Source organism: Aythya ferina (genome assembly GCF_964211825.1).
Source record: "Aythya ferina genome assembly, chromosome: 16".
NCBI lineage: Eukaryota > Metazoa > Chordata > Aves > Anseriformes > Anatidae > Aythya > Aythya ferina.
The window spans coordinates 8,859,778-8,887,672 of NC_140315.1; the positions used below are offsets into that span (position 1 = coordinate 8,859,778).

Genomic DNA, 27,895 nt, shown 5'->3' on the forward strand with positions numbered 1-27,895 from the left:
GCCAGCACGGGGCCCACGGCCCCAGCCCCAAGCAGCGTGCTGTGTCCTGGTGTAGGCAGTGCTCAATTTCTTTTCTGTTCTAAAACCCAGCAGGACTTTCCTCAGTCTCCCAGATTTGCACACACCTCTGGCCCACCATGATCTGCAGATACACACAGCTCTCCAGGGACTGCCAGGAGCCAACAAGAAAGCTTGCGGACCTAATTTTGGTGGACCCTACCACTGCATGTTAGAGTTAGCATCCTGGCAGACCTGGTTTTGCCTGTTTCCTGGCTTACAAAAAGAGTGAAGCAAAGCTTTCTGGCCTCCTTGGGAGACAACTGAATTCCTCAACCAAACCGTGGTGAGAGACCTGGGAAGCTAGGAACCTGACTGCAGCCTGCAAAGCACTCCTGGGTGTCCTGCTAGGCCTCAGTCTCCTCCTTTGTGACAGGGGGTGGCTGCTCAGAGCCGCGGGCATGCGGTACTGCTGCCAGCAGGCACCCAGGGCAGGGTGCTGGGCAGAGGAGGTTAAACGATGACTTCAGCCACCCAGAGCCCTACGGCTGCAGTGTGCCCCACTCACTGATGGAGATGTGTGTGCTTCATATGAGTAAATAGTAAGAATGGGATCAAGATGCTAAAAAGTGAAATGTTAAAGAGAAAGCAAGTCCACAAAAAGGCATCAGATGGCTGGAGTCTGTTTAGTAGCAGTTGGTGACAGATCTCCTTTCTGCTTGGGTTTTTCTGTAGGAACAGTAAAGATTTCAGTTTTATTCATGCTGCTTCAGCAAGAAACCTCTTTGCCTGTCAAAAATTTAGGGTGCAGTGGTTTTTACCTGGCAACTGGCCACTGTTGGCTACCCACCTAGGGCAGTCCTGCACTGCAGGAGACCAGAGAGTTAAGGTCTAACTCATGGATAAAACACAGCACTTTCTGCTACCCAGGGCTGCAGTGGGTGCCAGCACAGGAGCAGCAGCAGCCTGGCTCAGCTACACCGACCTCCCTCACCCTGCCCCTGTCCTCCCAGGCCAGGATCTCTCCCAAAGGGCTTTTTCTCTGCCACATTTGCCAGCCATGAAGGCAGGTCCTTGAAGGCTGGTCCATGAAGGCAGCACAGCCACACAGAGACAAACAGCCTGCAGAGTTTTTCTTCTCTCTTCTTGGGCTCCTCCTGTTACTTGTTATGGGTTGTTTCCCATAGGGAAAATGGGTGATTAGGGCATTCTAACAGGGACAGAACAGCAGGAAAGCCACATCTTCATAACAGTGTGACTCAGGAGCAACAGCTTGTCAGAGCAAGGAAAGTGCTTTCATGAAGAGGGGCTTCTTGGCAGCTTCAGCATCACTGAATTAAGACAAGAGTTTTGGTGGGCCAGTAGAAACCTATCTGCGCAAAACAGAGCCTCGCAAGGCAACTGTGAGACCTGGTCCAATTTTGGCAAGGGAAGTGCCACACAACTGCTGTTGCTGAGCTGGCCTGAGCGTTTTTCCTGATGATTGAGGGACCACAGTGAGGAGGGACGGCAGAGCAGGTGCTTGGCTTCATACCCACCCAGCACAGGGCTCGCCCTGTCACTGTCCTTGTCCAATGCCAAGCACTGCAGTGCGTGCTCCTCACAGGAGGCTCCCATGATAGCAGCTCCTGGCAGAAGCAGCTCCTGGGGCTCCCTGCCTGCCCATCTCTACCACCGCACCTCCTGGCAACAGCCCTTCCCTTCCCTTCCCTTCCCTTCCCTTCCCTTCCCTTCCCTTCCCTTCCCTTCCCTTCCCTTCCCTTCCCTTCCCTTCCCTTCCCTTCCCTTCCCTTCCCTTCCCTTCCCTTCCCTTCCCTTCCCCTGAGCCCCATTTCCTAGTGCAGGAGCATTGAGCACTCCCCACCTGCCTCTTGCTAAGGCTTATCCCTTCAGGGTGGGTCCTCCTCAGCCCTTGGCCTATTTTGTTTCTCTGATTGAGTGTGAGTCACAGAACGAATGTCTCTGTGACTTGTCTCTGCCCTTGTTATTTTTTTATTTTTTTTTTTTACTGCTGACCTATTTTAATGTGCTTTGCTTTGCACTCTTCATTACCTCACCTTTGTCTTAGCAGTGGCTGAACGTTTTGAATGCAGACTAGTGCACTCCACAATAGTAGTTTAAGCTCAGCCTTTTGGTGTTCCCCGGTCTCTCCAAAACCATCCCTGTGCACATCCTATCTACACCATGCCCCTAGGTGGGGGCATCTCTTGAGCTGAGGCCATTCTGCTCACTGGAAGCAGGGGCTGGGCACCAACATCTGACTAAAGTTCAAGTGCTGGGCTATAGCGTGGAGGGGGTGGAGAAGTGGTAAGCCTTGTGCACAGCCAGGCAAACCCATCCGTGCTGTTGGGGGGAATTTTGTGCCCCTCTGCAGACCACAGGGCTCACACATAGGATAGAGAGCCCTGCAGCTGCTTGCACTAGGGCATAACATCATCCTGTAGCACCAACCCAAAGGTTTGTTTTAGAAGGTATCTCTTCATTAGGTGTGTGCTCCCCACCATTTCTGCCACCGCCACTCTACTTTCTCAAACCCTGGCAGCAGTGCTGTGCCTGCAGAGCACAGGAGTGTGCCCCATGGGGCTGCAGGCTCAGGCAGCCACTGCCCCAGCTCAAGCCGCAGCCAGCTGAATGTGGACTGCAAGCAAGAAGGAGAGCTGCAGCTTGCACCGACACAGGCAGCTGGTATGCCTCTGAGGCAGATAGCACGCAGGCCCCTGCAGTAGTCATCATAGCCAGAAATACTGCTTTATTTCTTGAACAAAAAATGGTATTCAAGTGCAGTGTGCAAATCAGGCACTTGGAGTATCAGAGCCAGAGAGTGCAGGTGCAGGACATGGGGAGAAAGCAGAGCTGGGGGTGATCCACCTGCAGGAGGGCAGGCGGGGGGAGGCATTCAGATGCAGCAGGCTCCTGCAAGCACCAGGCAGCGCCGGGCTGAGCTCTGGTGGGAGAGCAGGGCTGAGTCTGCTCACCCCCTGCTCTCCCACCCCTGATTACATGGAAAGCCCCATGGAGCAGAGGTAGATTGATCAAGTGATGAAGGGCAGCCAGTGCAAAGAAGCAGAAAGTGATGTCTAACAGTCCCTCGGTGTTGCTCTAGGCCCATTGCATAGCTGGCCAGCATCTCTGACCAGAGGACTCCTGCACTGACTCTTGATGCTTTGTACCATTGCTTAGGGACAACAAGCCTTACCTTCCCCTGGGCCCTGCAGATTCCTGCTCATGTGTGGGACATTCATCAGACAGAGCAAGAAACAAGAGACCCAAAACCTAAGTCCACGTACTCTTGCAATGGAGAGTTTCTTGTCAGTTCTGGTGTCATCCCCGAATGACATGTTTGGTCACACTCTCCAATCTGGAGATCCCCATCTGAAGATTTCAAACCCCAAATATGACTTCCAGGACCCCTCAGATTTCTTCAAGCTCCCTGCCCATCCCAGATGAACAGAATCCTTGTGACCCATCACTTTGGTCTTTGAAGTTTGGGTCAGCTCTGCCTGAAGCAAGGAGAGCAGTCACCTCAGCTTGGAAGTCACCCCATCCATTTGGGGTGACTTCCCTCCTTTTCTCATCCTCTGACTCTCCGAGTCTGAGTGACGAAGAGCTAATCTCTGCCTCAGCAGAGGTGAAGGCAAGACAGGGCAATAAGGTCCCATGCCCATAGGTCTCCTCTCCATTGCTGAGTGTTTGCACAGTCCTCTACTGGGAAACAGCTCAAAAGGCAGGGCTGGATGCATTATGAGCTGGGACCCATCCCATAAGAAGGGCTGTTGTAGGAAAGACAGCAGAGGAAATAGCAAGGTATCTCTGGGCTAGTGCCAGCTGACCTGACACCTCAAATTAGTGTGTGATCGGTGCAGGGCCCCTTAGAGGAACAGGAACTAAATGTACTGGAACCCATCCCTGTATGCAGAAGGGCCAGAAAAAAACAGTCTTCTACCAAGTGCATGTGTCTGTATGAGATGGGTCAAGGTCTACTTCAAAAGCACAGCCTGTTCTGTAGCAGGTTTTCTCCAGCCTTAACCAAGTGAAGCTCCCAGAACTAGACATAGCCATCTCCAGAAAAATTCTGTGAAAGGACTGTAAGATCTTATGCAAATGGACTGTGTCTTTCCAGACCTGTGGGCAGATGAGTGAGAAGAACCTCTGATCTCTATTTTTGGCCTTTGTACGCTGCTGTGTTTAAAAAAATATTAGGTATAATTTCGGGCACAGCAGGCAAGTCTCTCTGTGATGCAATGGACTGGTCCAATTGAACTCAACCTCCATGAAATCAGCAGGACCTTGGCTTGACTTTGGGTTTCCTAGATCCGTGGGGATTCCCTGAAATTGTAAGCCTGGAGGAGTCCAGGAGGTGAGACACAAAGAGAGGGAACAGCACCAGCTGTCAGCAGGGACCCCTGTCTCCTGCCAGCCTCAGTGGCAAGCACAGCACAGTCTCACAGATGGACATGCATCACCTGGCAAGGGGGTTTGTAGCCAAAATCCTTCCTAACAGCCGGCTGCAAGGAGGCTGAATGCAGGTCACATCTTACAGGACAGGGAGTGATATCCTAGTATGCAGTGATCCTGAAAAGGAATTAGGGGTTGAGATAGAGGAAGCATTGAATACAAGCTCCCACTCAGGCAAGTCCTAAGTGAGTACAGTCAACCTGCAAATCCCAAGGATGATAAGCTTGTTCAGGCTGTTGAAAAAAAAAAAAAACAAAAACGTGATGCAGCAGCTCTCTAGTGATGCATAATGGGGTAAACACTAGAGAAGAAAGAGTTCAGCAAGAAAGGTCACAAGAAATGGTGCAATGTTTGGAGATGTTTAAGCTGGGAAGTCATACGAAAGCACAAGCAAGCACTGCAGGGAGGTGCTGCAGCAGCCCCGGCCCCAGCTCCGTCTGGTTGTACATCAATAGTGGGTGAGTTCCGGCTTTGTCTGGGCTGGGGAATACATGTTGCAGCTAGTGATGCTAATTAAATGGTAACTAGACTAATGGAGATTCATTTTCAGGCTTCTTGATAGAAACTTGTTATACACAGCTGGGAAATTGAAATCTGACCTCCTGCTCATTTCCTCTCTTCTCCAGAACAGCAGTTAATTACTGCAGTAGCCTGCAGAAGCTATGGGACAGGCTCATCCACACTGTGTTCCCTTGGGGACACCCAGCCAGGCCTGGCAGGAAGCATCTCCCCAGCCTGGCTCCAAAGGCTGGGCCTCATCTTCCTGCATCCCAGACCTAGATCCAGGTGATCAGCCGTGGAGGCGGCTGGGGGTGGCCTGGGGTGGTCTCCCAATGCCCCTGCCTTGCCTTCCTGCAGCTCCCCAGGGAGAGACAGGCTGTTCACAAGTATAGAGATCTCAAAGCCGTGATCTGCTCCTTGACGTGTTTTCCTCCATCTGACTTTGCACACATTTCTATCTGTGCATTGCACAGCAGTCTGGAGTGTGGAGCTGCTGGAGCCCTGAGATCTTCTTGTCTACGTGGAGCTAACGGGGCACTGCTGGACCACCCCAGGTACCTCCCTGTCTCCTGGGCTGGGTGGGCTGTGAGTCCCCTACTGTGGGGCCAGCTCCACACCCCACATCTCCTTCAGTCCGCAAAGGAGAGATGGTACCAAAGGGATGCAGGCAGAGGGAAAAGCAGCAGCTGCCTGAAATAGGCCTAAAGGGCTTTGCAGCACATCTGGCTTAGCGCTGGGGGCCGTGGGTCCATCTGCTCCCCATCACAGCCAGCAGCCTCAGCCAGCAGCAGAGTGGAGGCCTGCTTGAGGAGGGGCACAGTAAGTGGCACTCAGACTTTTGGGTACCTTTAACCCTTGCATTTCAGGTGGCGTGCAAACAAAGCCCACTGCCTACACACAATCTCCTGGTTAGCACCAAGAAACGACACAGCAGTCACCCACAATGCTTTTATAATCTGCTTTCTGCAAGATGACTGTTCCCACAAGAAAAGAGGAGGAGACATGATTAATTTTCATTAGCCTTGTAAATAATAAGCTAGTTTCCGCTAGTCTTGCCCTGTAATTAGGGCTCTGGTTCCAGGGACCTGCAGAATGAAGCAGGTGACTCATAGGAAGGCAGGACAGCCTGGCCATCTCCCATCCACCCACACTCCCCAGGAAAAGGGAAGCAGCTGAGGCACCGCTCAGAAGGGGATGGGGTTAGGGTTGGGGTTGATGTTAAGGTTAGGGGAGGTTAGAGGGCAAAGCCCACCCAAAGGAAGTGCAGGCTGAGGCTGGCAAATCTTAATTATTCAAACAAACAAACAAAAAAATAATGCAAAACTTCTGGTCCAGGACTGGCAGCGTCTGACCTGAACATCTGGATGTTGTGTAGATGTAAGGTGATCTCAGGAGGAGCCAGTTACACGGAGGTGAGGTGCAGAATGGGCGCCTGGGTGCCTGCAAATAGTCCAGGACTAAATAACCAGCAGCCATCAGCACCCAAGCACACATCTTGTGTCCAAGGTAACAGTGGAAGTCACACTCAGGAACCGGAGTAAACAAACCTCTACAGCTGAGGACACCACTGTGCCTCTGTGAGAGACACCACACAATGGAGATGGGTGATCTTTTGGGTAGATATGTGACTTGAGGGAGCTCAAAAACTTTCATGAACAAGAGAGGAGTTTTTGGAACCTCCATTTCCATTTTGGTGCCTGCTAAACTAAAAAAAAAAATAAATCTGTTTTTAATATGAAAATATAATTCTGATATATTTTAAAAAGTGTTATTTTACAACAAAAAGACTGAATGGTTTAATAAACCCAATCCAAATGAAAGTATTTTATTATAGACCAAAGAAAATGGTCGTTCTCATCCCCAAACATTTTTCTTATGCCAATTCCTTAAGAAAAAAAAAAAAAAAAAAGTAATTGAAGAAGAACCTTCAAAAAATAAGCACTTTTTTTCCTAAATTTAGCCAGAAACTGAATAGTTTCTGTGCATGCAGATTCCCCTGGCCCAGTCTCCAGGAGCTGTACATATGTGGTTTGACCTTCCCTACTCGGAGTTGCTCTGGACAAGGTGGAACTCACCAGAGGAAGAAAGGACCTGGCTTACGCTCATCCAAGGGAATTGTATGAGAGGTAGACCTCGAACCCAGCTCATCTGTGCCCAACATATGAAGAGCAGGGCTTGGCACTACCTTACCATACACCCTGTGCAAAGCAGGGGTGCCATGCTCACCACAAACTCTTCTGTTTTTCCCCACAAGGAACATGCATTTCACTGCCTCTCTGATTTTATTTTTCCATAGTTTTACTGAGGCTGCATCATACCCTCCCTTGCTGGAGGCTGGATCCTATGACTCTGTGTGCCGCAGAACACCTTTCCAGCAAGACATGTTTGGACACAGGGCTTTGGCTTGGCTGGAGACAGAGGTGGCCAGGGAATGCAGTATTTGGCCATTCACTTCACCCAGTGTAGCCCTATTGCTTGGAACCAAACCTGTGTCTGAGCACTGTGTTTGCCAGGTCAACAGCTCCCCCAGGGGTAGAAGATGCAGGATATTAGGCCAGAGCAGAGGTGACACAGCCACTGTAATAGATGTCTGCAGAAAAGTGTAGTCAGAAAATGTAGTGCCTTTAGGAGATCTGACGGATAACTTCCTGCTGGGAAACAGCATTCAGGCAGCGTGTAGGTGGCAGAGGGCAGCAGTGCTGGAGGCAGGAGTGCCTTTAGCTGGTCCTGCCCTGCAGTGCGGGCTGCCGTTCAGGGAATGCTGCCCAGCCTGCCTGCCCCAGAGCAGCCACACAGCAGCAGGAGGCTCGTGGCTGAGCAGCACAACTTGTCCTGACCCAAAAAAATCACCTGGGGAGAAATACAAGGGAACTCATGGGGCTGAGATCTGTGAAACAGAGCATGTTCCAAAGCAGGGAACTCTGCTGCTTTGGTGAAGCTTTTCCCTAACACAGGGACAAGGTGAGGTCCTTTTTCACAAGCAAAATTTACCTCTGTCACTCACTGCCATGAGATAGGTATCAGAAGCACAAAGCTAAAAACATTTCAAAAGGGAAAAAAAACAAAAAAGAGAGAGAGAGAGAGAGAGAGGTGAATAAGAATGTCTCTGCCTGAATGAAGGAAAAACACTCATTGGGCCCCCTGAAAAATGCCAGGGCACTACTACCTGCACAGATCACCTCCAGGACTGCCCCCATCCTGGAAGCATGCACGTGATCCCTTCTTGGGCCTGCAGGGCTCTGTGTGCAGCTCAGGTGGTGTGAAAGTCTCTCTGTGCACCTCAGGCAGCCTGTGAGCTGAGCTGCCTCTGACATACCACAAAGCCAGCCAGGAGCCACCGAGGCAGGGCAGACCTCCAATATCTGGATGCAAGGGGATGCAGTCCTTCATCAAGGCAACAGCCTGTCACAGCTAAACACTACAGCAGTCAGGGAAGTCATCCCTTGTTGAGGTGACCTTTTATTTTACAGCCACCCCAAAAGTCAGAGAACAGCAAGTGGCTCCTCTGCTGGGCACTCATCCCTGGTGTGAGCCATGGGCTGGCAGGACACAAGCCCTGTCCTGCAGCCTCCTTGGCAGGAGCCTCCTGCTGAAAAACACAACCCATTCTGGGAACAGACTCTACCCAAAACAGCAGATGCAGTACAAACCCATCTTGAAAGAACAGTTCACTAAGGAAAAACAATTGGCACATTAATTAGAAGTGACTGATTAAAGAACTGAAAGGGAATTACTCATCTTGTTAGAGACAGGCACCTGCAGAGTTCTTGCTATCAGAGCAACAGCATCCTCCACACCACTGATAGGACACTGCTGCTCAGCAGCACAGCACATCCTCTCATCCAGCACAAACACACAGCCACCAGCCCAGTGCATTCCAAAGCCCCACAAATCGATCCACCACAAGGCAGTGCTAGCCGTGGCCATCAGGACGACAGCACAAAACAGAGAGTGTGATGGGCCAGGCTGCCCAAACAGTGCAATTCACACCCAGACACACAACACAAGCAGAGATACATACAGAGGGGAGCACACATGCATGCATGCTCCCTCTTCTGGGTAGGCTGTTCTCTTCTAACACCAGCCTGGTCTGCCCTTATTTTGCTTTTCCACATACAGCTTCTCCATGTGCTTTGTCTCTTCCATCCTTTGCAAAGGTGCAGCTGGTGGCTGTGTCAGAGCAGGATTCGGGCAAGAAGCACAGAGTAGAGACCTGTTCCAGGCAGCCCAAGTGTTTCTGTATCACTGGCACTCTCTTAGGTGATACAGGTTATCCCAGGTGTTGTGCCAGGAGCTTTGCATAAAAGCTCCTCTATAAACTCTCCATAACACCTCACTGGAGCAGGGAAGTTCACCAGTGCTTTTCCTGGCCCAATAGAGGGTCTGGCATTTGGGCCAACCCATCCATGGGACTAAACAGTACTGAGATGGTATGTCCATTTGATGCTGTTCTGCAACTGTGGTACTCACAGTGCTATTTTAAGGGGAAAAAAAAAATGCTTTAAGTCTGGTCTGTCTTCTGGAAGACGTAAACATGAAATCAGAGGTCCTGAACTTGTGTGACTGTCCCATTTATCACAGTGTCCTAACACTGAAGTACAGCCACTTCTGGAAAGGTAAGAGCAACTGAGGAAGAAATAGCTGAAATCATCTATCCTTCAGATCTCTGAACTGTGTTTGAACTAAACATCTTGGGAAAAACCTCCCAGGTAACTTGAACTTTTGCCCAGGATGGAGAATGCACTGCTGCACTCAGTGGAGAGTAATCTTTTTAATGGCTGATTGCTCTTTTTAAAAAATACCTTACCTTTCCTGTGGTCTGGACTGGCATACACTTTGCACTGCCTGTCCCTGGATGTTGTTGGTGTTCTGGAGCCTCTGTTGTCAAGCTTTTATGGACTTTTTTTTGTGTTCTGCAGTTAAGGCCCTTCTGTTCCTGGTATCTCCCTGTGTGAAGCCACATCATGCACTCACTCCCTGTGGCTCTTCTCTAAACTATCTCTAATTTATCAACACCCTTCCAGACACCACCTGCTATAAAAGGACCCTCTTTTCCCGTAAGATACCATCTTTGCCACGCACAGGTCCTGCTACTACAGTGTCCTTCACGCATCAAGGCAGAGTGCATTTTAATGATCATTTTGTACAGATGTCTTGAGTCCAGCTGCTGAGTCACCGTGGCCTTCAAGTCCATCTCGGAGGGTCATACTAGGACACAGTTCTCAGCACAGGTCACTCCAGTTAAGTTCCTTATACCAAGGCAACCTGCTTTCCATGTGTATCTGTGGTGATTTTACTCAGGAGCAAAATGCTCCAGCACAAGTCCCCCATGGACGGCAGCTCCTCCCAGACCCCTGCTCCTGCGGGGGCTCTCCATGGGCCACAGCCTCCTCCAGGCCACATCCACCTGCTCCACCGGTGGCTCCTCCACGGGCTGCAGCATGGAGATCTGCTCCATGTGGGACCCATGCGTGCAGGGGGACAGCCTGCTCCACCAGGGGCCTCTCCACAGGCCACAGGGGAACTGCTGCTGTGTTCCTGGAGCACCTCCTGCCCCACTTGTGCACTGACCTTGGCATCTGCAAGGCTGTTTCTCACTTCTCGCTCCCCAGGTGCTGTTCCCCAGCAGCTTTTTTCCCTTGGAATATTCTCTCACAGAGGCACTAACAACATCACTTATTGACTCAGCTCTGGTCAGCAGTGGGGCCCTTATCTAACATGGGGCAGCTTCTGGATTCTTCTTTCAGAAGTCAGCCCTATGGCCCCCTGCTACCAAAACCTTGCCACGTAAACCCACTACAACATCACAAAGATGCCTACAAAGCAGGCTGCTAGGCTCACTTAGACAAGCTCGGGGGGTTGGAACTAGATGATATTTGAGTCCCTTCCAACCCAAGCCATTCTAAGGTGATGAGTTGTGAAAGGCTCTGTACATCTTCTGATTTCTCTGATAGAAAACAGAACTGTGACCATTCGTTATCATGTGCTTTACAGGTAGGTATGACTCAAAAAGCTGCCCTTGCCCCTTACCAGCATCATGACATTCAGTGTCCCTCTTTGGACCCTCATTCCTCCCTAAAGGCATTGATTTTAACATTTGTTGATTTTAACATTCCAATTATATTTCTCTCCTAGCTGGATTCATGCTCGTATGTGAGCAGAGTTTATTATTCAGGCTCCTTCTCCTCAGTGTGAAGGCAATTAAAGAACTTCTTCTCTTCAAGTCCTCTTCAAGAACTCTTCAAGTTCTTTCTTAAAGTCTGGAATGACTTTATGCTCAATACCATGATGTCAGACTAAATGAGGTCCTTCCTACTTGTCCTTCTCCTTCATTGTTTCATATCCTGTTGGGTACTGGATGCCCTGTGCCCTCCTTGCTCCCCATCCCCTCGGAGGAAGGTCTACCATCATGAGCAACATCTCGTAGTCTGCTGCCATACCAGACCCACCTCATGCCCTCAGGCTGCCTGTGGGGCACTGCCACAGGAACCTTCATCATGCAGAGACATAAAGGCTCCCCAGGGCAGCTGTTGCCTGTGAGAAGAGGCATTAGTGCAGATTAATGAAACTCTCCTCACCAAGTACAGGCTGCCCAGTCTTTAGTATCAGGGCCCCAGGGAGGGAATGCACCACCTGTCTGGGGACACCTCAGTAGGAGTATCCCTCTTCCCTGCTGGGTGTCATGATTATCCTACTGCATGGACTGGACAGGATTCAGTCTTGTTCCATCTCTTGTTCCTCCACCAGAAAACTCAGAGCTGGTTTCTGCTGTTTGCACGCTAAGAACTGGTGACCTCCACTCACAGGGAATTGCGTCCTCTGCTCTTCTCTCCAGTGCTGCTGGCCTCTCTCTAGTCAGGCAGAGCAGAACCCAATTGTCTCTGTGCTAATTTAGTAAATTAATGAAATAAAATTTAATAAAGAACATTACTGGAAGGGAAGATGGTATTTCTTTCAAATAAAACAGATTTCAGTCACTCAGACTTATTCTCTTCTAAGTCTTAGTCATGATCTCACAAGCTCCAAGACTTGTTTCCTGGTGGTCTTGCTAGTATCATCTGTAAACAAGAAGGAAGAAAATGAATGCTGCTGTTGAGTCCCCACTACATCTCTTGGTTCTTCTTGATGTGGATTTTGGGTCACCCTTTAAGAGTTAATGGCTGCTATGGGTGGATTTTGCCACAGCTTCTTGCTTACTTCAATTTCCATAAATCTTGTGCAAGAATAGTGCGCATTGTCTTTGTGTCCTTGTTCACCATATCTTCCTGTCAGGAAAGTAGGAAAAGAAACAGCATATGCAGTGTTCTATAACCTCATTTTCCTCCTCCCATGACCCAAACACAACTCTTCTGCTGACAAATCATCTGTGCAGGGACCTTCACACAGCACAGCCCTTATGGACCCAGAGCAGGGAACACGGTTTAGCAGGACTTTGTCACTCTTCCCACCCTTGATTTATTGTTTCCTCTGATGCTTTCATACACAGATTTTCACATTCATACCTCCTTCAAACCAATCTCAACACTGACTACAGATCTCTTTGTTTATGAACAGACATATCTCATCTGTGCTCTCCACTCTATACACAGCATCTTTTTTTTTTTCTTTCTTGAATGTGAGGCAGCGATAGCTCTCAAATCAGGCCACAAGCATCCTTCAAATGAAATTTAATTCTTTCTAGGAGACACAAAGGAGTTCAATCTATTTGTTTTAACCAGATAAATGGTTATAGGATTAAAAGTACAAGAACACAAATATATTTATTTTCATTATTTCTGTTCCTGGTATTGCACAGAGAGATGTTATGGTCTATTATATAAAGGAGAGCAGACCAGATATTTGTAATGACTATAGCTGAACTTTCAGCCTGTAAATCTAGATATTAGGGGGAACTTGAGTTATGGATGATAGCAGGAAGAGGGGAACATTGCATTTTCAGCAGTCCCTGCCATTACTGGCAGCTGGCATGCCTCACTGTGCTCTTCACCCATTTCTTATCGCCCCTGTGTTGGAGCTGCTAGTTGTGGTCATCTCTGAAGTGGAAACACCAGGGATTACAAATCTCAGATCAGTGTCTCCTCAAAGTCTTTCCCAATCACATTTTAAAGCCAACAGGACCATGTGGGTACAGATCAGCAGGCTGTGGCCCACCTCTCCTAGACCAATGCTCAGAGGAACCAAAATCATGAGCTGATTTTATTTACGTCCCTTTTAAGGCCTTACTACTAAGGTCATTCCATATGCTGGTTACTCACAGCAGCTGAAATGATGAGGAGACCCCTCTGGAAAGGGTGCTGCTCTCCCACTCCTTCTTCCTTTGGTGAATAGGAAAACTTCCAAGTGCTAACATGGGTGATTTGCAGTACCAGGCAAAGGAAAGGCTGGGCACGTGTTAGCCTCAGACTGCAGACGGACAAGAGGAAGCAGGCTGCAGTGGTCAGTCCTGACAGCCTAAGAGGACAGAGCCTCAGCAACAGGTCTTGATAGAGAAATGGTCTCAAACATCATGCTGCAGGTGACATGCAGCCTGAAATATGAGCAGATCAGTTCCTCCAGTCTTGGAGGAACCAGGTTCAGGGCAATTTGGCATCCTAAACCACACATACAGACTCAGAAGGACTATACCTGCACCGAGGAGACACTTATGGCTCTAGACAGCAACACCAGGCTTATTTGCTCTGTCTTGGTGCAGGCACTGCTGTGAGGGTGACACTGGATGGGACAAAGTTAGGGCAGCCTTGGAAGTGGGTGGCAGGAGGACTGGAGTCCAGCAAAGCCCAGGAGATGACCAGGTTTCACCAGTGAGGTTTGGCTGCAGAACATCTGAGGCCCTAGGTCACCAAAAGTGTCTCAAACCACGTGGCAGAGAAAGATCAGTTTATCAACAGGGCAGTTCTGAGAAAACAACGTGGGAGCATACAGACCATGTTGGCAGCCTCCTGTGCCTTCACTGCCTGGAAGCTCAAGGGCCCCAACGTGCCCCCAGCTCCCCACCTTCCCCCTCACTCTGCAAACCACTTGCCTGAGGTCACACCACCTCTCATAGGTGTCTTTCCACACACGTCTCCAACCTCACCCTCTCCATGCAGCAGCCAGGAGGTGGTGATCGAGCTGCTCCTGAGAATAAGAGAAAGATGGGGATGATCGACATGGATGTCCGGTGGTTAACATAATGTAATTGTGCTGGTGGCACAGGGGTTCATTTGCATTTCCTTGGGGCGTTTATGTTGATATTAATTAAAGGTAATCATAGCACTGCTTGCTCAGTGCAACACTAACATACAAAGACAAAAGCAGTATTATAGAAAAAAAAAAAATACTACTTCCTCCAGAGTTTCACCTTTTGTTTTGAGAAACCTGCAAGGTGAGTGGAGGCCTGGAGCTCAGGCACTGCTCTTCCCACACATCACAGCCACTCTGTGGCAAGGGGCTGCAGGATCATCACCATCTCCAGAAGTACCCCGGGATACGCTGACAGTGCTGGTGGCAGACACAGAGGTGGTGGGTGATGGTGTTATGGTGTTACTGGGAGCAGATACTTGCAGCACAAGGAGCTACTGGTGGTGATACAGGATGCTGGGCAGTAGGAGTGAATACCTGGGCACGCTGGAGGGATGCTGAGAGCATTGCTAGCAGACACTGGTGACTTTCATAATGGACACTGGTGGTTCTAGTGACATATAGTGCTACCCTTTGTAACAGCACTGGTGGCATTAGAGCAGGAGGGCAAGATGCTGGTGCTGTGGGTATCTATGAGTGGCACTAGGCACAGATTCTGTCTGTGCTAATGGCTGCTGCAGTCCCTGCATGTCTGGGTTACTGCCTCAAAGGTAACCCAACTTGTCATGTGGGGAGAGCTGTGAAAGTGCTAGGTGGTGTCAATGCAATTACTGCTGCATGGCCATCTGCAGCAACCAGGCTTGTCATACCTAGTCTTATCACATGCACAGAGTGCTATATTTAGTGATGGGAGCAGTGGCCTGTGAGCAGCAACTTGCAGCCTCATTCATGTCTCTGAGCTCGGAAATGTCTGAGCTTGCAATGCGTAATTGTCCCTTGTCTTCAAGAGCTGATGCCTCCACAATGAAGGCCTCCTTGGTTAGGGAAAGCATGTTTGCTGAGGCTGCTGGATAGAGTTTCTGTCTCTAGATTTCACAGCTGAGTACATACTCAGCAGCAAGAAACTCAAAACAAACAAACAAAAAAAAGTGTTTTGGTGTAGACAAAGACAGGTGACTTCTGGGGAAGGACACAACTGCCTTGTCTAAACAACAGCTGTCTCTTGCTTGGCTCTCCCAGGGCATTTGGTTTTCCTTTAGCCACTTCCTCTGCAGCATTGGAGTTCAATTGGTACAGAACCAGTGGGAAGCAGAAGAGGGCTTGTACCAGACTTAGGAGGGCAGCCTTCTGATCTTTCCAGGCTTTCCATTCTTCTGTCTGTTGGGATATCCATTGAGAGTCTCTAAACACCTCTTGAACACCAAATACTTCTACCTGTGCTGTATCTGTCTGTGTATCTTATCTAGCCTTTCAAGACCCAAGTGGCTCTTTGGTCCAATGAACAGAACTACCAGCAGAGGAAGGCTGACTCCTCAGGCTGTTACTGTGCTGTTCCCGTCCCTCGCTTCTCAGCAGTGAAAAGCTGAATGCCCCAGATTGTCCTAGCAGAAAACACACACGCACACACCCACCTTGGAAATTAATTGACATGAAACCCAAATAATATTTAATCTCGCTAATAAAATAATGCAAGCTGTGCTCTATGTTGTGATGCATAGGCTTTAGAGAACATTAAGAAATGTTATTTTTAACCTGTATTTACTTTTTCTTTTATTTACTTTCCTAACAGGGAGTATTTTTTTCTGTTGGTTGCAGTGTGGTTGATGGTGAGTGACAATAAGGGAAGAACCACAACATTTTAGCTGAAATATAGTAGCACCTAGTGACCAGTTACAATGTGGTCTGCTCAAGCAGAAGTTCAATGAGTACTGATAAATGAAAGGAAGCTGCAGATTTTGGCAGGGGTATAGCTAAACACACCAAAGGTGGCTGGCCACTACAGGGAAGGTGTTTATCCCCAGGACCAACTTACTTCTGTTCCAGACTCTTCTCCCAGGACTCAGAGCAAAGTGAAGAGCCCAAAGGATGAGGCACAGAGGGCTGCAGAACCGTCTCTGCTCAGGACAGTAAGATCCTGGCATGGCTAAGAAACAAAGACAGAGCCATGGGCAGCAAGGGGAGTCCTTGAGGGATTATTTCAAGACAGAGAAACAAGGGAAGGAAAGTCAAAGAGCACCATCCCCCAGCCCTGTGCCCCCAGGCTTGCACAGTTTCCTCCCCACCCAGCTGGTTTCCAGTCCATCCTTTCACTCCATGTGTGATGCAGAGGAACATGGGACTCACTTCCACATCTTCCCACCACAGGCATCACCTTTGCCTTTCTGTGTAGGATGCTTTATAGCATTTTCCTTGTGCCTTTGCTGAAACTTAATGAAGACAACCTGTGTATCAATCAGAGTTGCAGCAATTTTACATCTGGGACATTTGGCAGGGAAGCACTGTTGTGCTCTGTGACCTGAGGACATTTTCCCTTTTCTCTTTGCCTGACAGGTCTTCATGAGGGACAACTCTGGAGCCCAGAGAGGAACACGGTGCACAGGATGCTGAATCTGGCCTAGTCCTGAAACCCAGCAAGCTGTGAGAGGTACGGCATGGCCCAGGGCTGGCTGCGGGGCTCTTCAAAAATGGTTGGGAAGGAGTGGGGGTAGCTCTGTGCATGTGATTTAAGAAGCGGTGGTGGGGAGGGAGAAGGAGGCTGGGGAAGGGAAGCTGAAGAGGGCGTTTCAGTAACAACCCTCCCTCCATCTAGTAGTGAATCCTGCAACACACCCATCGCCAGTTATGAAAGTTATGAAATCTAATATTGATTGCTATAGTAACATCACGCCTCCACGCTGACCTAGTTTGAGACAAAGGAAGTACTCCCGCAGCTTTGAGCATGCAGGATGCTGCAGATGAGTTTCATTGTGTTCTCTGGGAAGAATGGCAGACGGAGCTGCTGAGTTTTCCACCTGCTCCCCCTTGCCCCAGGACCCTCAGGCACCATGAGCTGCTTTGTCTCGGGCACGGAGCAAACCCAGTGCCAGGGAGCATCTCCATCCTGCCTCCCTCATGCAGGCATTAGGGCCCACCTAGCTTCATCCAGGCATTCAGGTAGCAGGAACGTCTGCCCTGGAACCAAGCAACGTCCTTGCAAGCTGCAGAGATCCAGTGGTACAGCAATAACAGCCAGTGCCATTCAGAGCACCCTGTTACTGTGTCACAAATTTTCACTGCAAGCATAGAAAGCCTCCATCCCCAGGAGCAGCAGCATACTCTGTAAGGTAAAAAGCAGATGTGTAAACTGCTCTTCATCCTCTGCCTGCTCCATGGAGGGCTTTGCAAACACACACACACACCTCCAGGCCTCTTGAACAGCACTGAACAGAAAAAAATCATATTTTTTTTCCCAAGCTGTCTTATTAGCTGCTCTTCCAGAGAAGCCACAACATGCACCACCATGTGCCCAGGGTGCCTTGTAAGAGAGGACATACATGTACCTGCAGCTAGGCTTCAAACCACAATGACCCTCACTGACTTCCTTGGTCCTTCTGCTCCATCTCATCAGCTCTCCTGCCTTCTTCCTAAAAACTCTCCCTTTCTTATCTTATTCGCCCTACTTAGTGTTTTGCATCTCCTTCTTCAGAGCAGATCCCATCTCCTGGAGAATTTTGAGAAACTTCTATGTAGGGACAGTCAAATAGGTTGTAAAGTTTCTGGGTTTTTGTTCCCTTGAGAGTTGATTATATTACCAGTGACATTTGCATGAAAATAAGTTCTCTCTCTCTGGGGCTCATCTGCTCCTCCAGATTAGTCAACATCTGAAGTCAAAATTCTTTGTCATATTGCAGTTACTGATTTTCACTGAAATTGGTTGTGCTGATACCAAAAAAAAATATGTGTCTAGCATACAAGGAAAAAAGTTATGTTCTGTCTGTTTTGGGTGTTTTGGGATGTCTCCAGCCACATCCTGTCCCTCCCCATCACCACAGTGGGCATCAGTCAGTCCCAGAAGACCCTTCCCTTTGCCCAGAGAACAAGAAGGATATGGCAGCTCCCAGGGCTGCTGGAGCACACTGTTTATCTACCACGAGACCCTGGGAGCTGTATGCAGATTCTTTTTTTACATGGACACAAAATACTCATTCCAGTGTGAAGTCGGATGTGAGTCGGTCCCTCCAGTGGTGATACGGGACTCAGTAGTTTTGAGAGGTCAGTGCTGCATGCTTTTTTTGGTCTCAAACACCAGCATAGCCATGCTGGGATTAGCTTCATCTATCTGTAGCTGCCTGGAAGGTGGATGAGTAGATGGGCTGGGTAAGCCCAGCGGGACACCTTCAAGTGGTGGGACAGACTGGCCCTTCTAAAGCAGGTAACCCACCTTCCAAGGAGGTATCTCAGGCAGATGGGCCAAATCACTTGCAGGAACCCCCTGTCCTGCTCCCGTGCTGTACAGAGTGAGGGGGAAGGGTGGGCGAGCCTCAGCTCCTGGTGATGCTGTCACACGTCTCAGTGTGACGTTAGCCCTGGGGGGGCTCCCTGGGGGACCCTGGCTTAAGCTCTCAGTAGTGGTCCACAGCATGCAGCACTTCTTGGCCCTCAGTCCACTGGAAGGAAGCTCCCTGGCAGCACTGGCAGACTGCCACGGGAGGAACAAGAGGTAGAAGGAGCCTGGAGGAAGGTCTGATGTATAATGAATAGCACTAAGCAGAAACTGGTTATTTTTATCCCCTGCGATTAGATTCTGAACTCTTTGAATCATCATTAATGCAACGCCCTGGAAGCTGGCGGCCCCCCTCGCTGAATGCCACATGAAGTGTTCCTGCTAATTCAGGGAACATTTGAAATCATGCGTGTAGGCAGACCAACGTCACCCACACCACAGTATACAATTTTAAGCTTCTTGAGGTAGGGTGTGAGGAGTCATTTTTCTTGTGCAGGTTGCAAATCATTTATTCCATATCTAGCTAGTTATTAGCATGCTGCTAGGTTGCTATATATAAAAGCCACCCATGTGTTTGCAGCCAGCTTGGATGGCTGGGCCAAGGTTTACGTGGGCGGTGATGGTACACGGAGCCCTGGCAGAGCTGATCAGCAGAGGGCACAACTAGTCGACTCCCAAGGGTGTCTGCAGCCCCATCAGGGTTGGGGCTGGTCCCTGTGGAGGGCTTACGTCCTGAGTAGCCTCGTGTTATGGGCTGCCAGCACCTGAATGGCCTCCTGGCCCTTCATGGACAGCCCTGCCTCAGGACACGTCCCTCCCCAAACACTCCTGCTCAGGCAAACCCTTCTTCGAAGGTTGTGATCTCAAGAGGTCTCTTCTACAGATGAGCCCATGATTTTTATCTGTATGCCAGCCAAGAAGGCGCTCTGACTTCTCACTGGCACCACTTGGGCCAAAGGCTGGTGTCTGGTGCATTGATTTTGTGGTACGTTATGTTTTAACAGGGGATATGTCAGAGGTTAGGATGAGAGAGCTGAGCTGTCCCAGGAGATATCCACCATAATAAGGTCCTCCTTCTGCTTAGCAAGGACAGAGGCCCCTGGGCTGGCATGTGGGTGGAGGCACAGCTTTGGTGTTTCCACAGGGAGCAGACTTAGAAGCTGGTGGAAAGCTCTGCTGCTGTAATTCACTATGACTGTGAACTGACCTGGAAGAGAGATGGGAACTGCAGGAAAAGCATGGCTAAGCTGTGAGGGGGAGGCAGAAAAGAGAGGGAAGCAAGGAAGGAGAGGAATTATGCTTTCAGTTGTGATTATGTAGCTCTTCAAGTGCCTCTTCGAGGCACCTCTCAGGCAGGGCAGCCACAGCTGTGTTTGCAGATGAGGGTGGCCAGGGGGAGGACATTAACTTCTTGCATGGAGGATGTGTGCCAAGGGCATGGTAAAAGGGAGGGAGGCAACACAGAGCCTACACCTACTGCTGGCAGGCAGGAGGTGAAACACGTCCATCCCTGCAGCTCTACAGCTTCTACAGGAGCAGAAGCATCCTCATGCATATTGCAGTCCCTCATGCTGTAGGAGCTGCAGAGGTACAGCTGGCCTCCTTCTAGGCTACCTCTAGCCCAAGCCCTGCCCATGGGTCTCCACCAGACACACACACAAAATCCGCAGCCCCACAGATGTGTTTGTCCTCATGGTCCACTCCCAACATGCATGCACAAGCAGCAGAAGTCTGTAACTTGCTCATGCAGTTCCTCCAAACAGGCATTACAAAGTGTTATGCTCCAAACATCCCAGGTAACACACACCATGTTTAGTTTTTAAACACATACATATCTCAACAACCCTGCTCTACTGCAGGGGGCACACTGCAGTATTCACTGTCCACTCTTAAGGTGAGTTTGTAGAATTCAAGTTGGGAATTTGGCCAGCAGGAATCCAAAGACATGAGAAAAATTGTAGTTTCTCCTGGCTTCCCCCTCGAAGTTACAATGCAGGCATGGTGGGAAGTGACAGCTGGTCTGCCCAAGCCCCTCACAGTGCAGAGTCCCAGTGCAGAAGGGGGTCAGAGCGCAGAGGGGTCTCCCAGACTTTGTTGCTCCAAGTCTTAGGGCTCAAGCCTGTTCAGAATGGGCAAGTAGCAGCCTCCTTGGAGCCTCCAGTGGTCCTCTGGCAGGACAAGCACCTTGTGCTGCCCTCACCATGTTAGGGCAATGCAGGAGGAATTTCTGTGGAGAGATGGAAATGAAACTGGCCAGCATCTCCTGGGCAGCTGTCCTCTTGAGGACATAGTGCACAGTCTGGTGGGGGCACCTCCCAAAGGACATGCAGTTAGTCTCCAAGGATGGGAGGGAGAAAAGAGGTCTGTTCTCCACGTGGAAAGGGGACAGGACAAGACATCACAGGCTGGAGCTGCCACTAGAGAGATCCTGGCTAAACAGAAGTAACTTCAGAGTGCTTACAGGATTGCACGGAGAGACAGACATCTTGAGAACAGCTCATTGGACTTCTGTCCTGGGTGACGTTTTGACAGATCTCTCTCACACTTTCTGCCAGGAGTTACAAACCATAATTGCAAGGACTTTTGTCAGAGTAATTCAGAGGCTGCCAGGCTGCTGGGCTGGGTGACTGGGTGGATGGACAGACAGAAGCTGAGCAGGCATGTGAGAGTGAGGACAAGACAGACAGCTGGGAAAACTGTGCCTCACTAGTATATGCACTGCGTTGCAGCTGGCTCCTCTTCTCCATCCAGTTCCTTTTGGATCTCCTGCTCTGTCCAGAGTTCAGGCCAGCCTAATCTCTTTGCTTTTAAAAAGAGACTGAAAAGCAAATATTTGCACTCAGTGAAGTATCTCTTACAACAATGGAAGATTTTCAGCTCACAATGAAGACATGATTCAGTCTTCCTGGAGTGGAGTGAACCATCTCCCAACAGCTTCAGCAGACTCTGGACCAGCCCCGTCTCCCACACAGCATGCAGCAGCTGTGGGCCCTACAGGAGGGAGAGGTTGGCAGCTCCCTGCCAGGGGAGGAGAGGACTCCCTGCTAAGCAGGAAGCTTCTTCAGGCAAAGCTATCATCTGCCTTGTTTGAGATCTCATATGCTATTCAGTCTTGGGAGCTGCAGATGTATTTTGCAGGATGTGCTGCTGCAGGTGATTCAGGCCTGAGCCTGCAAGCAGCAGCCCCCGTGCTGCTGTCGTAAACTGTGCCCAAGAGGAGGATGACTCCAGCTGGGGTTTGGAGTGGCTTGGGGCATATAAAACTGCCATAAATCAGCTCAGGCCATTTGCTGCACCTCAGGGACCTCCAAGCATCAGCAGAGCTAGTGGGAAGAGGGACCCAGAGAATGGAGTCAAGCTGTGACAGGGGAAGTTCAGGCTGGATATCAGGAAAAGGTTCTTTGCCAAGAGGGTGGTTGCACACTGGGACAGTCTACCCAGGGATGTAGTCACAGCACCAAGCCTGAGAGTTCAAGAAACATTTGGACTATGCTCTTGGTCATATGGTCTGAATTTCTGGGTAGACCTGTGTGGAGCCAGGAGTTGGACTCAATGATCCTTGTGGGTCCTTTCCAGCTCAGGATATTCTGTGATTCTATGAGAACCCAGGCTGAGGGGAAGGAAGGTGAAGGGGCCACACAGCAAAAGCTGCCCCTTCTCCTGGGCTCAGGGATGCATCCACTCCATGCTCTGGCAAACCCCTGCTATGAGCATCTCCTAAACAGGGCTCTCCCCTGCTAGGCTGTGGCTTGGCATGGGGGTGAAATGGCAGGGCACCGGACAGCTGGCAGGGGACACCACTCTTGCCAGATCTAATTCTAAATGGCCCTTGGCCTTCCTTGTCACATCCCTGCATACTCTGACAGTGTCCCCACATTCCTTCCTCTTGCTCAATTTGTGAGCTTCAGAGTCATGGATTTGGGAGATTTATTGTCAAAATGCCAAGATCTTTCATCTCTCCAAACTAAAAAAATAAATAAAAGTGTGGAAGAGGCTTGGTTTTGTTCCTTCCCCAACACCATCTCTTGAGGAACTGCCAAGGGATGCAGAAGGGAACTGTAATGAAAAGAGTTTAATTAATCATAAAGAGAAACCAGCTCACAGAGGATGCAGCAGCCACCGTGAGGTGGGTGCCAGCAGCTGGAAAGCCACGACCACCCCACCAGCCCCACCAGCCTTGACCCACATATGCCCAGCATTGAGGCTGCATCCCACATAGCAGCTGGCAATCAAGTGAGGGGATACCCACAGCAAGCAGGACAGGATCAGGACTGGTTGGCATCCTTGCAGGAGGCCAAAGGAGGGAAAGGGAATTATAAACTGCCATACAGAAGCAAGTGTTCACCCTTGGCAAGAGCACAGCAGCCTGGGAGAGAGCGTGCCCCCTTTCCTCCCCTGCTCCATGCCCACCCACCTCCTTTCCCTTTCTGCTTCCATCCTCCCAGCCCCTTGCACAAACTTCACTCTTCCTCCCTGCCCACTTGTTCCAATAGCCCCTCAGTCTTACCTCCCCGCCCCTCTGCTTCTTGAGCCTTCCCCAAGCCAGGCCGGACCCTGGCCCCACTTTTTTTTCCCTTACAAGTCAGGCTTTCATTTTATTTCATTTATTTTCATGTAATTTATTTAATTTCATTTCTCTATTTATTTTTAATCCTAGGGGCATTTTTACTTTATTTGTGGCCCAGTGCCCAGGGAATACTAAAGCAGTGATGCTGATGTGCTTTATGCAGGCACTGGGCTGAAGTCTTTCTCAAGACTGCCTGGGAGATTTCTTCTTCAAATATTGACTGCCCTTTGTAGGAAAAGACATATTTATTATCAATATCCAGGGACATCCCATTATAATCAAATCGGCAGCTGTGTTGTCTCCTGAGGGAGTGTCTGACTCCCACAGAGTAATGTGGCACAGTAGCCACCAGAGCTGGGATGTCCACATGTGGCTGTACCAGAGTGAAAAACCTTGCCAGGAGTCTGGACCTGCAGAACAGAAGGAAGAAAAAAAGAAGAGAAAGAGGCCATAGTGGGCAGAACTAAGCTCGGGCAGGTCTTCTGGCATTCCAGGAGGATTTGGGCTCCCTGCTGCCTGCAGGGCTTCCCCTCCAAGTCAGGCAGTGTTGAGCCTGTCCATTCACAGCCAACTGAAATTCTTCTGAATTTTCTAAACCTGGCAGCTGGCTTTGGCTAGAGCCAGCTATACCTTGTCCTTCTCTTCTGTCCAGAGACCAAATGCGTGGCTTCTCAGAAACAGTGAGCGTTTCCTCTGGGAACATCTCCCATGGCTTTGTCACATCCTGTTTGTCACTGCACTGATGCCAGCTTGCACAAAGTGGGAGCTGGGCTACTTGGCACATGAGTGTCTCTTGTAGGGCACTCCTCCAGACAGCCCCTCTGCTGCTCCACTGGCTCACTGTGTTGTCCCATGGGCAAGGGACTCCAGAGAGGCTGCTGCACCCAGCTGCCAAGGAGCACAACAGGGAAGAAAGAGGATGGTCCCCAAAGATGGCCCGTGAGCAGCAGGACACCAGCTGAGGCTGATGTTTCATGTTGTGCTTTGGTGAGAAGGATGGGTTTGGTGTCAAAGTTCCCCTAGGTCAGCCCAGGATAACAGCCATGTCCTCAAACCCAAGGCACATGGCCACCAAATCCCCTGGGGACACAAGTAGTGCAGGCCACAAGTTCACATTGACCAGTGCTGCATTGCCTAGAAGTGGACACTGCTGAATTCCCAGTGAGGGGCTGGCAGGACCCCAAGAAGCAGCATTTACCGAGCCTGTCTGAATTTAAGAAGAGATTGGACTGTGAACTTAGGCACATGGTCTGAACTTTTGGGTAGACCTGTGCGGTGTCAAGAGTTGGACTTGATGATCCTTAAGGGTCCCTTCCAACTCAGGATATTCTATGATTCTATGATTTGTGGGACAAAGGATGGTGGTCTCCACATCAGAGCAGAGCCCAGGCTGCTGTCCACAAACCACTGCTATTTAAAAAGACGCAGCCCTTGCCAGCCCAATGGGAGTGATAGAGTTGGGCAGACTTTTCAATCATGTTTTCAAATCCAGCATGCTACAGAATACATGACACTTCTTTTTTTTTCTTTTTTCAAATAATTTTTAAAGCCTCATCTGCTTTTCATCATTAATACATTTTTCTGTGTGAGGAAGGAAAACAAGACTGTCAATTCCTATGATCCGTCAGTGTTTGCTGACTGTTCCCCACACCAGCTCAATCCTAGCTGGGAGGCCAGGTTCCTCCGGGAGACTTGAGCACAGTTTGCAGCTCAAGAGGGAGAAGCCACCACTGTGCTTCTCGCAGGGACACACCATTATCTGACTGGCTTCTTGAGGAATAAGCAAACAATGCTTTTTCCTCCCACAAGCTCCCTGGGGCCTCTGAGGGTCCAAGCATGATTTCCCCTTCCAGGTGCATGTTGAGGAACATTGGCTCAACTTAGGGTTGGCAAATGGCTCATCTGCACAGACCCCCATCATCCCAGCCCCCAGGGCAGCCAGTTCATCTCACCAAGGAAGAGCCATTCAGCTACATTTAGATGTTTTGGCACCCTGGATTTTGCAAAAGTAAGCTAGGATCCCATTTCTCAGAATTTTTACACCCATAGTATGCTTCAGTGTTTGCTAGTTATCTTCAAACTGCATTCAGTCGAAAACAAGAAACTAAACTAAAATGTCTAAGGGAATAAGAATTAGCTTATACGCTACATGATTTCAAAGCAGTTTTAAATACAGGAAATCAACTAATTGATTGATCACCTTGGCTTATCCATATGTTCATTGACTCTCTTTAAACTGAAAGTTTAAAAGTTTGTCTTTTCTCACTGTATAAACCAGCACAGATGGGGATTCCTCTGAGTAGAGCAGGACAGTCAGTGCACCTCGGTGCTCCCCTCCCCACACAAATTAGTCTGTCCCCTCCACCACACTGCAGGGATGCCTGTACCTGCTGCATGGCCCATGGAGAACCAGCCTCAGCCCCTTGCTGTGGCAGAGCAAGAGTGGCACAGCTCCCCCAGGAGCAACGCAGCAGGGCAGAAAAGATCAACTGAGCAGCAAACAGCTTCTCAGGTCAGGCTCGGAGAGTTCAAAAACACCTCTGCTCTCATCATAGCTACTGAAACATTTTCCTCTGGGGTAAAACATGCCATAAACACCAGCGCTTGTTGGAGAGGAGACGTTTGACATCATATCACATTAGTGCAGCTGCAAGCAGCACGGAGCAGGACAGCCAGCTCCCTTCAGAAATCCAGTAACCACCGAAACACAAAACATAATGCAGCAGACCGGATGCTCAGCTCCTAGCTTCCCTTGGCTCAGGCAAGGCCTATGTGCAGTGTTTGACAGCAGATTTTTCTCCAGCCCCTGCAAACCAATGGGACAGGAGCAGTGATTTGCTGTCAGTAGCCCTGCTATCTTTTGTTATGCTGGCCAGGGAAGAGACTTTATTAAATAAACATGTGCAGAGACCAGAAAAATAGCAGCGGCATTATTTAAGCTGGCTCTTTATGTGGATGAGCCCTGGGACCCACAAGCACTCAAAATGCAACTAAAAAGAAATAATCCTTCCTGTGCTCCAATTCTGTACCCTGTTCTCTCCAGTCCCTGGTTCTCATGCCCCTTCTCCTTCCCTCCTGCTGCGTGATCTCTCTCCTATCCTGCTTCTCTCCTTCATCCCTTAACCTTGAGGCATTTGCTTTTAGAGCTGGTACAGCCCTGGTAAGGTTGCCCCAGTGAGCAGTGGGCTGCAGAGCTTCTCAGCACCCTCTGAGCATCTCTCTTCTTCCTCCAGGTGCAGAGGATTCTGCGGGGAGCAGGGTCAGCACTTGTGCACGGGCTCTGCTGCACCATCCCTGAGCAATGCTCTAGAAAACACTGGGATCATGAAGGGCTTAGGAGATAATAGAAGCCGCCACCTCTCTGATAACCTGGACTCCCCTCAAGACTCTCTTTATGCCCCTCAGGACAGGAACCCTTATCTCCTCAGCCCCACTGACTCCTTCACCATGGACCCCCGGTTCCCAGCCCAGAATACCCTCCATGGAGACTGTCTCCTTCCACTCAACAACCAGATCTCCAACAGCAGCACTTTCCCCCGCATCCATTACAACTCCCACTTTGAGGTCCCAGATGAGAACCCTTTTCCGAGCCATGCCCAAGCCACTAAAATCAACCGCCTGCCTGCAAACCTCCTCGACCAGTTTGAGAAGCAGTTGCCCATCCACAGAGATGGCTTCAGCACCCTCCAGTTTCAGAGGAGCGATGCAAAACACCGGAGTGAAAGCCCCGGGCGGATCCGGCACCTTGTCCACTCTGTCCAGAAACTGTTTGCCAAGTCCCAGTCTCTGGAGGGCCCCACCAAAGGCAATGTGAATGGCAAGAAAGGGGCTGATGACCCCAAGCAAAACCGGAGGAGCAAGAGCAAAGACCGAGCGAAGACATCTGAGCCCAAGCGCAGGACCAGATCCAACATATCAGGCTGGTGGAGCTCAGATGACAACTTAGACAGTGACACCTGCAGCTATCGCAACCCCATGGGCCTCATGACACTGGGCCGGCAGCCGGACCACAGCCAGCCTAAGTATTTCATGCATGCTTACAATACCATCAGCGAGCACATGCTGAAATCCTCCAAGAGCAATAATGACCTCAAGGTCACCCCTTGCACCAATATCCCCATCAACAACGACTCCAACTACATTAAGAGGGGCTCCTGGTCCACGCTGACACTCAGCCATGCCCGGGAAGTGTGCCAGAAGGCCTCAGCCACGATTGACAAAGCCTTGCTGAAATCCAAGTCCTGCCATCAAGACTTGGCCTACCACTACCTGCAGGTGGGTGCAGCGGCGGGTTATGGCATGCTCCATGAGGGGACAGTGCAGGAGAGCAGGGGACACCCTCTCAGTGGGCGCCCTATTGCCTGGCAGAACTTATCAAACAATTCCAGATGTTTCAGCGGCCACTTCAGGTCGCATTGCCAGGAGAGGGCTAGGGGGACATGGAAAGGGTAAAGTCACCCAGCTCCCAGCTATGCCCAGGGACAGCCCACCACATCTTCCGTGGGGACACGGCGCTGTCAGGGTCGGGCTGCTCCAGGCTTCCACCAGCCCCTGTGCTGGGCCACAGCAGTGTGGTCAGGAGATGTAGTGCCCACAACACGGGTGACCTGCCAGCCCCCTGCTCCCCACCCCGCAGCAGCCTCAGTGCCCTCTGCTGTGACACCAGTTTGCCAGGAGACCCCCTCGCACCACGCGTGCCCTGCTGCCCACTCAGACCCTGCAGCCATCGTGGCCGGGGCAAGCCCAATGCTCAGGCAACTGCTTCTGTGGGATGCCCAGACAGCCAGGCACACCGAGGGGCCACTGCACTGCATGGCCTCCAGCCAAGCATT

The 27,895-nt window shown here is 50.1% G+C and overlaps 1 protein-coding gene across 5 annotated transcripts in view; it reads left to right on the forward strand.

The window, feature by feature from the left end:
• Nucleotides 1-27,895, forward strand: part of DLGAP4 (DLG associated protein 4) — a 152,900-nt gene that overhangs the window by 62,463 nt on the left and 62,542 nt on the right. For all 5 annotated transcript variants that reach the window (XM_084538415.1, XM_084538417.1, XM_084538418.1 and 2 more), the window contains 2 exons: nt 16,564-16,657; nt 26,297-27,338. In XM_084538415.1, coding sequence (XP_084394541.1) covers nt 26,388-27,338 — 951 coding nt within the window. In that variant the 5' untranslated portion in view covers nt 16,564-16,657; nt 26,297-26,387. The remainder of the gene's footprint in view (nt 1-16,563; nt 16,658-26,296; nt 27,339-27,895) is intronic.